General features: G+C 46.6%; 1 protein-coding gene across 1 annotated transcript; it reads left to right on the top strand.

Annotated features, from left to right (window-relative positions):
* Positions 4,588 to 6,512, top strand: LOC110433184. Its single transcript, XM_021454972.1, has 2 exons — positions 4,588 to 5,905; positions 6,060 to 6,512. Exons 1-2 carry the CDS (start codon positions 4,821 to 4,823, stop codon positions 6,214 to 6,216), a joined length of 1,242 nt encoding a protein of 413 aa, XP_021310647.1. The 5' UTR covers positions 4,588 to 4,820; the 3' UTR covers positions 6,217 to 6,512.

The following is an 8,177-nucleotide window of genomic DNA, read 5'->3' as shown; positions in this document are numbered from 1 at the left end:
CTTTTAGCAACTGACAATCCATCGAGATCAATTAAATAAGTGAAAAAAATAATCCACATATATTTAAAACTGGATCACATTCACAACCAATACTATACTAAAGGTTTACTCTGATGAACTGACAGATAACTTGTAACATATGTTAGTCAATAAACACTTTATTGTGGTCCATAGCCCGTAAAATATCCTTACGAATATTATACAAGTGATTTCCTAGCCCGTAAAATATCCTTACCAATATTATACAAGTGATTTCCTTACATGAAGTCCATACATCATAACACACTACACAAGTCACTATAAGTGGTAGGTCCTCCACCACACTATCTTTCAGCCTAAGTCATAGATTTGCTGGTTGCACACCTACATGAGAAAACTTTCAGTGAGTCTCTAGTCAACCACTTCCAGTTTTCTGCAATGTCACAAGTAATGCTGACACCTAAGTTTGGATAAAAAGAAACCAAAAGTATAAGGGTACCATATTCAGATTTCATACCAAAAATTGTTGTGCCTCTCCCCATAGCCTCGATCCTCCTCTATTCTGAGCAACACCTTCAGAATTCTTTCATCACTGGATGTAGAAAAGATATCAGTATATCACACAGAGATTTTTATAAGCACAAGCAAAGGCTGGGCCACACCCATGAGGGACAACATGCATCCTTCCTTCCAATTACATGACATTGCCATTATTTCTAATAATCTAACTTCATGAAGAAAACAACAACAGAACCTGTAGTTCCTTTCCAAAGAATAGAAATAGTTATATGCATTGCGCTCAGATTTATTGATAGGCAATTTTGGTAGGAGGATTACAGTCATACTCAGAAGCTTGTCTTCTAAAGGATACCAGTCAATGATTCAGGCAAACACAAGTTCTGAGCAGGGGCAGGACAGAGGAATAAGTGCAGCAAGCTAAACACTTATGCAGATCTATTGTAAATTTGACAATGAAAAATCATGCATACGCTCATAATGTAGAATGCATTCACCTTTGAAAATGAAAATTGATCTTTAGATGGAGACAAGCTTCACAAATGGCCTATACAACACCTCTAGCTTGTCCATTTTCAGAAATCTAAAAAGCAAGCAAAGAACATTAGGTCATATCTAGCTTTTGAGAAACTACAAAATACAATAATAGCTATTGATCATATCTTTAACATTTGGCACCCTCTCAAACAATGGGCTATTTGTGCAGGGGTCAATTCCTTTAGCCTCTCTGTTCTTGGACAAATATTGTTTGACAGCAGTCATTTCAGTACCTTAACGTAAGGATTTTTTTCTCTCTGTCGCTTGTTTAGCGTGGGGGCTCGGGGTAGGGGTCGGAGTACTCTCGGTAGCAGGGGCTCTTGTTGCGGAGGGAAGCCGCGGGAGCGGGGCGAGGACGATACAGTTGGGTTTTTTTAAGTAGAGATTTAGTATTTTCTATATCTTAAATGAATTTCTACATGCTTGTCAAAAGTAATTCTAAATTGAACTACCTGTAGCTCCAGTTAGATTAAGGGTTGTGGTGTAGTGACATAAAACAATAAACTCACAAAGGAAGACATGAACATACTACAGATCTCATAATAAATCTTAATCTTTGAAAGAAACTAAAATGGATTTAATGAGAGATGACAGCACACAAATTAACATGAGCATCTTTTTAAGGAATTACCATATTGTAAATAAATGATACCTGACTAGGAAGAAACAACTCATTATCTTTTATTATGCAAAGATGCTTTATGATCCATTGGTAGACAGACTACAACCAACAAAGAATGACAATTATTAGCCATGTTAACCCTTACCATATGAAGAAAAAACGTACTGATAAACTAGAAAAGAAACATACCTTTGCAGCTGCAGTGCAAAAAGAGACTAGCTGATCTACTTTTGTTGCCCTGTGGCCCTACCAATAGGGGTAATAAATAGAGGTAATAAATAGACATGACAAAAGGACTATTCCTATAAAAAGGGAAATTATTCCCTTGAAGAAGTATAGCATTAGCATCGCATAACCAACCTCCATAAATATTTGATTTTCTCAATTGAAATCTTGTGTGCATCTACCTTTTTCGCCTCTCTGAAAGGGAAAACCAGAGAGAATTGGGTTTGCCCAATCACTTGTTAATGTGAGCCTTTATGTTGGAAATATTTCCAGTTTGCATCTAACTTGTCATTGCTACCTATTATTTTCACATCATTGCCATTCAAAAACATATCCTAAACAACTGTAAAATTTTACTGATTCTGCTCAAGACCACAATCCCTGAGCGTGGTGACCCTGCATATTTTCAGAACTACCTTGGCTGAGCACTTTAGCCATTTCATGAATGTGCTTCTTCTGCTCACAAAACTTATGCAAAACAGAATTGTAGTGTAAGCAACAATCTGAAAGAAAGCAGTGTAAAAATCCTCAGAGCACTTTAGTAGGACGAACAGGCAGCATCCGAGGAAACCAGGGCCCACGGGTGTCGTGGCGCCGAAGGCCGGGGGCACCGTCGGCGGAGGCGCAGTGGAGAAGGCGCAGGTCCCCTAACACGTGGAGCTGGCAATGGCCAACGAGGGGAGAGAGGTGGAGGATGAGGAGGAGGAGGAGGAGGAGGAGGAGGAGGAAGGGAGAGAGGGCATCACCTAGATCCGGTCGCGGCGACAAGATGGTGCCAGCTAGGGTTTCTCCAGCACAGGGTCAAAATTGGGAGCGAGGATCCCGGGAGCAGATTGCTCCGGTAGGTCGGGGGCAGTAGCGAGGCTCTCGAGCGCCTCCGCTCCCGCGTCGTGCAAGAGCCAGCCACCGCTTGGGCCATCCAGGCAGCCGTGCCGCACACCGAGGGGTCGCCTAGCGCCCCGCCGCCGCTGCCGAAGGGAAGGGGAGAGGGAGGAGGAGGAGGAGGCGGAGGAAGAGGAAGAGGTGGAGGTGGGGTTGAGGAGGGCGGCCATGGCGCGCCGCTTGCGCTCGTCGCCATCACGGTCACCCCTGGTGGCGGCGTCGGGGGAGGAAGGAGGAAGCAAAGCAGGAGCTAGGGACGGGAAGGAGACCGAGTTTTTTTTCTTTTTTTTCTTGCGCACGATGATTGAGTTAGGGTATAGGTCATTTTGGGCCAAAGTTGCAGCGGGAAGGGCCCAAATATCGCGCGCCATTGTAAAATTTCTATAGCCACGGACCATCGGATGTTGTTACTAATGTATAGCAACGGACCGTTCAACGCAAAAGTAAAAAAATATAGCAACGGACCATCCATCGCTGTATTGGGTTTTAGCAACCGACCGTCCGTATCTAACCTTTAGCAACTGCAGTTAGTTGCTGATTAATGAATTTTAGCAACTGCAGTCAGTTGCTGATTAAAGGTTGTGGTATAGTGTTCCCTGTCATATCAAATCTTGCGGCACATACATGAAATAACTAATTGCACAGTTTATCTGTAATTTGTGAGACGAATCTTTTGAGCCTATTAATCCATGATTGGATAATATTTATCAAATACAAACGAAAGTGCTACAATGTTCATTTTGCAATTTTTTTTGAAACTAAACAAGGCCTTGGATTATCGTCATGGTTTCGATGCGGGGCGAGGGTTTGCGATTGGAAGTCGGCGCTGCTCTTCCTGAGCTTGACCACGATGACGGGTGGCAGCCGTTAGTTTTGACTTGTCAGGGTGTGTGTTGTGGGTGGCTTGCTATGGGAAGTCGCAGCTGCTGGCATCCAAGCTGTGCCATGCTCGGCAACGATGACCCATGGCTGTGTGTCGTGATTGTACTCGGTCACGTCATGTGTGGTGGGTAACCTCTTAGGTGCCTTTGTGCATTTTGTGTGGCTAACGTTCTTGTACATGTTCCCTAAAAAAACGCTCATCATGTACATCAATATTCTTTCGACTTAATTGAGCGGCAGATCTCTTGCCTTTGTTTTAAACAAATGATTTCTCGTAGGCCTCTCTCATTCTAATCTTGTCGCTAGATGTTTGGCATCTGCAGAATGAATCTCTTTTCTGGAGTCGAGAATTCTGGTACCTGTTTCTCCAGTTGCTTTGTGGGCGCTCGATCTCCCCACTGCCTGGACTGCCTCATTCTTGCCTGTTGTGTTGTATTTGGGTACTGGCAAACCGTACCCAAACCAATCCGGACAGCGCTTCCACAATCCAGAATGGTTTCGATACGGGCTGGTTTGACGGGTTGGCCGGGTTTAATGTTTAAACCAGCCCATATACAGTACAGGGCCCAGCGCCGGCCGGCCGGCGGCTGCGGACTGCGCGCGCGCGCGCCGGGCCGGACAGCTCACCGGCCGGCACTGTGGGTCCACCTGTTCACACAGCAGACAAGCAAATCGGCTGCAAGAGAGCACAACCCTGTTTGCAAGCAGGCACGAAAGGAAGGCTAGCTAGTTTGCCCTACAGCTACAGGCTACAGCACCATGCACGCGGTGGAAAGCTGCTGACGTACGTCACTACAGCTAGTACTGCGCGGCAGTAGCAGGCCTGATCTCTCGCTGGCCGCCGCCCACCGTTTCTCACGGCCGGGCTAGCTCACACGTCCCAAATAATTCCCCGATTCCCAATCGATCCCAGGCCGCATCATCACACCATCCAAACCCTAGCCACCAACCTTCCATTCCGGCCATCCGATCGATCTGGCGGCGCGAGCACACTAGCTATAGCTGCCCCCATTCCCGAATCCCTACGCCCGCCGTATAGCAAGCACTCACCGGCGCCGCCTCCGTCTCTACAGGTTCGCCGGGGCGCTAGCTAGCTAGGGACCTCGAGTTCCTGGTCCTGCACTCCTGCTTCCTCTTCCTTCTCGCCGCGTCGATCGATCCCCTCCTGAAGCGAAGCATGGCCTCAGGCTCCAGCTCCCGTGCCCGCGGATCCGGCGCCCGAGGCAGCAGCTCCCGAGCCCGTGCCGCTCAAGCTCCTTCGGCTGATGACGCCCTCCTCGTCCCCCAGCTCAACCCCATGTTCGTGGCTATGCCGGCCGCGGATCTCGTGGCCTACCTGAACCAGCACCGCCGCACGGACAACTTCGTCGACGCGGCGCTCGTGTTCGCCTCGCGCGAGCGCAGGCTCACCGAGGCCGAGGAGCGCATCGACAGCCTGCTGCACGAGATCAGGGCGCGCGATCACAGCGCCCTCGAGGCGGAGGACAAGATCCGCCGCGCCGCCGAGACGGAGGCGGCGCTGCGGGCCAAGATCCGCACGCTGCAGCTTGGTGCCGCCGCCCTCATCTCGTCCGGCATCAGCGGGGGCGGCGGCGGCGGCGGCCTCGCGCAACAGGCTGCAGCTGCAGGTCATGGTCGCGAGGAGCCTGTGCCTCAAGACTTCATCACGGCCAGTGATGATAGCGTGGGCTTTGATGACGCCACCGGCGTCGTCCAGACTACGGTCGCCCAGGGAGAGGTCGGCGACGACGTGCCTATGAAGATGAGGCATGGGGCGCTGAACCGCGCCGCGCCGCACCACCTCGCTGCTGCTCCGGTGCCTAGTGCCGCCGCCGCCGCCCTGATCTCGTCCGGTATCAGCGGGCGCGGCCTCACGCAGGAGGCTGCAGGTCTTGGTCGCGAGCCTGTGCCTCAAGACTTCATCACGGCCAGTGATGACGGCGTGGGCTCTGATGCCGCCACCGGCGTCCAGACCATGTTCGCCCAGCGAAAGGTCGGCGACGACGTGCCTATGAAGATGATGCATGGGGCGCTGAGTCGCGCCGCGCCTCACCTCGTTGCTGCTCCGCTGCCACGCGCTCCGCCGCACCTCGCTGCTGCTCCGCTGCCACGCGCTCCGCCGCACCTCGTTGCTGCTCCGCTGCCGGACACGCTGATTGATGACGATAAGAGGGCAGCGGAGCAAGTCGCCGCAAACATTGCCAGCAAGTACGAGGTGGCTCAGGGAGACCACAAGGTTTCAGAAGATGTCCTCAGAGCAAGGTAGTACCAAATCTCCCGCTATTATTTGTGTACTCAGTACTCACGTTCACTTTTGTTAGAGCATGGTATTATATTATTAGCCTCGAGAGAACTAAACCTACCATCAAATGTCCATAACCTGATATTAATTTGTTACACTGTATGCCTGTGTCAGCACCACTGCTCCGGCTGTCCCTGATCGTCCTGATGAGAGCCCTGAAGCTGAAGACGGTGGAAGCAACCGTGCTGCTTCTGAAGCCGGGCCAAGGCTGAAGCGGAAGCGCCAAGCTCGACCCAACAAGAGATTCGCTGGCCCCGAGTGGGATGTGTAGCTATAAGCCTACTGTGTGTACTGTGTTGGAGTGAACGCAGATTTTCTTTCCTTCAAGGGCACGTGCCCTTGCAATATGGACTATAGGATTTGCATTGAGATTGGTGTCCAGCAAATGAGCTCTCTCCTGCTGGGCACGTCACGAGTCTCAGAACGAATCTTGTGGTTCATATTACGAAGGCACATGCCCTTAGCAAATTTTACTTTATCGGAGTCTGTCGAAGAATAAAAACTCAAACTCAGTTTAATTTTAATAGAAATTCTGTAGGGGCGGGAGCCCCCTCTAGTTTTATTAAAAGAAAAAAGCATTGGGACGAGAGCCCTGCTGCCGTTGTGTCCAAGCGCAGCTGCACTGCAGGTGCTGGTGGTCGGATGCACCATATATGGCCTCAAAGTCTAAGGCTGTGGAGGAGGGTTCTGGTGACTACTCAGAAAACTGATTGATTGTTCGTGGTATGAAGCATTCTATTGTTTTTCCTATATATTATTATTTCAAAGCAAGGACTTAGTAGAGTGCAACCATTTGCATTAGCACTGTTTTCTTTCTCCTATGTTAGGATTATTACTTAATGTTTTCAATAATGGCCCAAATTATCTGGAACCCCTGTTGATGGCCCAAACTAATCTTATATTTTAAGCTTGCAATGTTTATTATATTCCCCTTAAATAAAATTTAGAACTATATATATACTTTTCTGCAACTGCTCCATCTGTCCTGGCATGGAATACACATAGTATCATGACTTCTAAAATATATGCCAAAATATAAAGCATTCTATATGCTCATGCTTAAATTCTGCAAAGTTTGTGAAAAATGAAACCATAATTTGAGGAAGAAACTCAATTGGGTTTAATCCTCTCGGGTACCCATGAGTCATTTTAGTATTATTCTTTTAAGTTATCTTAAAAGTTTTTTAGAATGTATTATGTTATAGGACAGAGTACATACTATGCAGAATATATACTATGAGCATGTGTTTCCAGTATGACAACACATTAATAGCATGTAGATGCTTAACCATGAATTTTCATCTCTTCGATCTATGCAATTGCTATCCCTTGTCATAGATGTTTCTTGCTATTGTAGATGTCTTTACATATTTTACATGTTGAATGTTTGATTTTATTCACTTCCGCTCAGCTAGGGGGGAACTTGTTTGGAATTTGGATATGAATCATCTGGACCATATTGAAAAGGAGTACTTAGCAACTTGGGAAACTTGATGTCATCAACTGCTGACCACAGGTTGAAGGAATATATTAAGATATCCTGTATATGCTTCCCCTTGACAGCAATAAAAATAAAAGAAAACTTCCCAGTTGAATCTAATTAGGCGTCTGCAATATTGATTACCATAGGTCCTCTAGGAACTATGGGATTTTGTTTTCAATAATAATGGTGAATCCTCTTTAATTATAATCTCTGTATTTGTATTTGTTGCACCTTTTCATCTTTTCCCTGTTAATGACAATGGTGGTAATGTTTCACATTAACAAGCACCGCACATGGGTTTTATTATCAGTGATGCATGTTAAAGTACCAATCGATGATAATGATGGTGATGGCATATATATAGCTACGCTGGTTTTCATTTTGTGAATGTTGATAATCACACATGGAATCGCATCTGGAAAATTAGCTTCCTGTGAAATCTTGTTGGTGTGACAGAGGATGACACCGTCTCATGTTATCCTTTATTATTTACCAGGAAATATAAATGTGCTTATAGTGTGATTAGCCAAATGTTCTCTCTACTTCTTAGCCATGTAATAAGTAACTCGGGTGAAAATAATAGAATATTGGTGTTGAATGTTGATGTCGCTACCACCAACTTGAAATAATAATGAAGTCTATTCAACCAGTCCCAAAATGGTTGAAGTTTTTAGTGAAATGGTCCCTATGATATATAGAAGTTTATAAATAGACTATTATTTTGATATGAAGGGTAAATCTGATTATAG

This window comes from Sorghum bicolor, chromosome 2, assembly GCF_000003195.3.
Source record: "Sorghum bicolor cultivar BTx623 chromosome 2, Sorghum_bicolor_NCBIv3, whole genome shotgun sequence".
Classification (NCBI taxonomy): Eukaryota; Viridiplantae; Streptophyta; class Magnoliopsida; order Poales; family Poaceae; genus Sorghum; species Sorghum bicolor.
The sequence above is the reverse complement of the archived record's forward strand: the minus strand, read 5'-3'. Positions and strand labels throughout refer to the sequence as shown.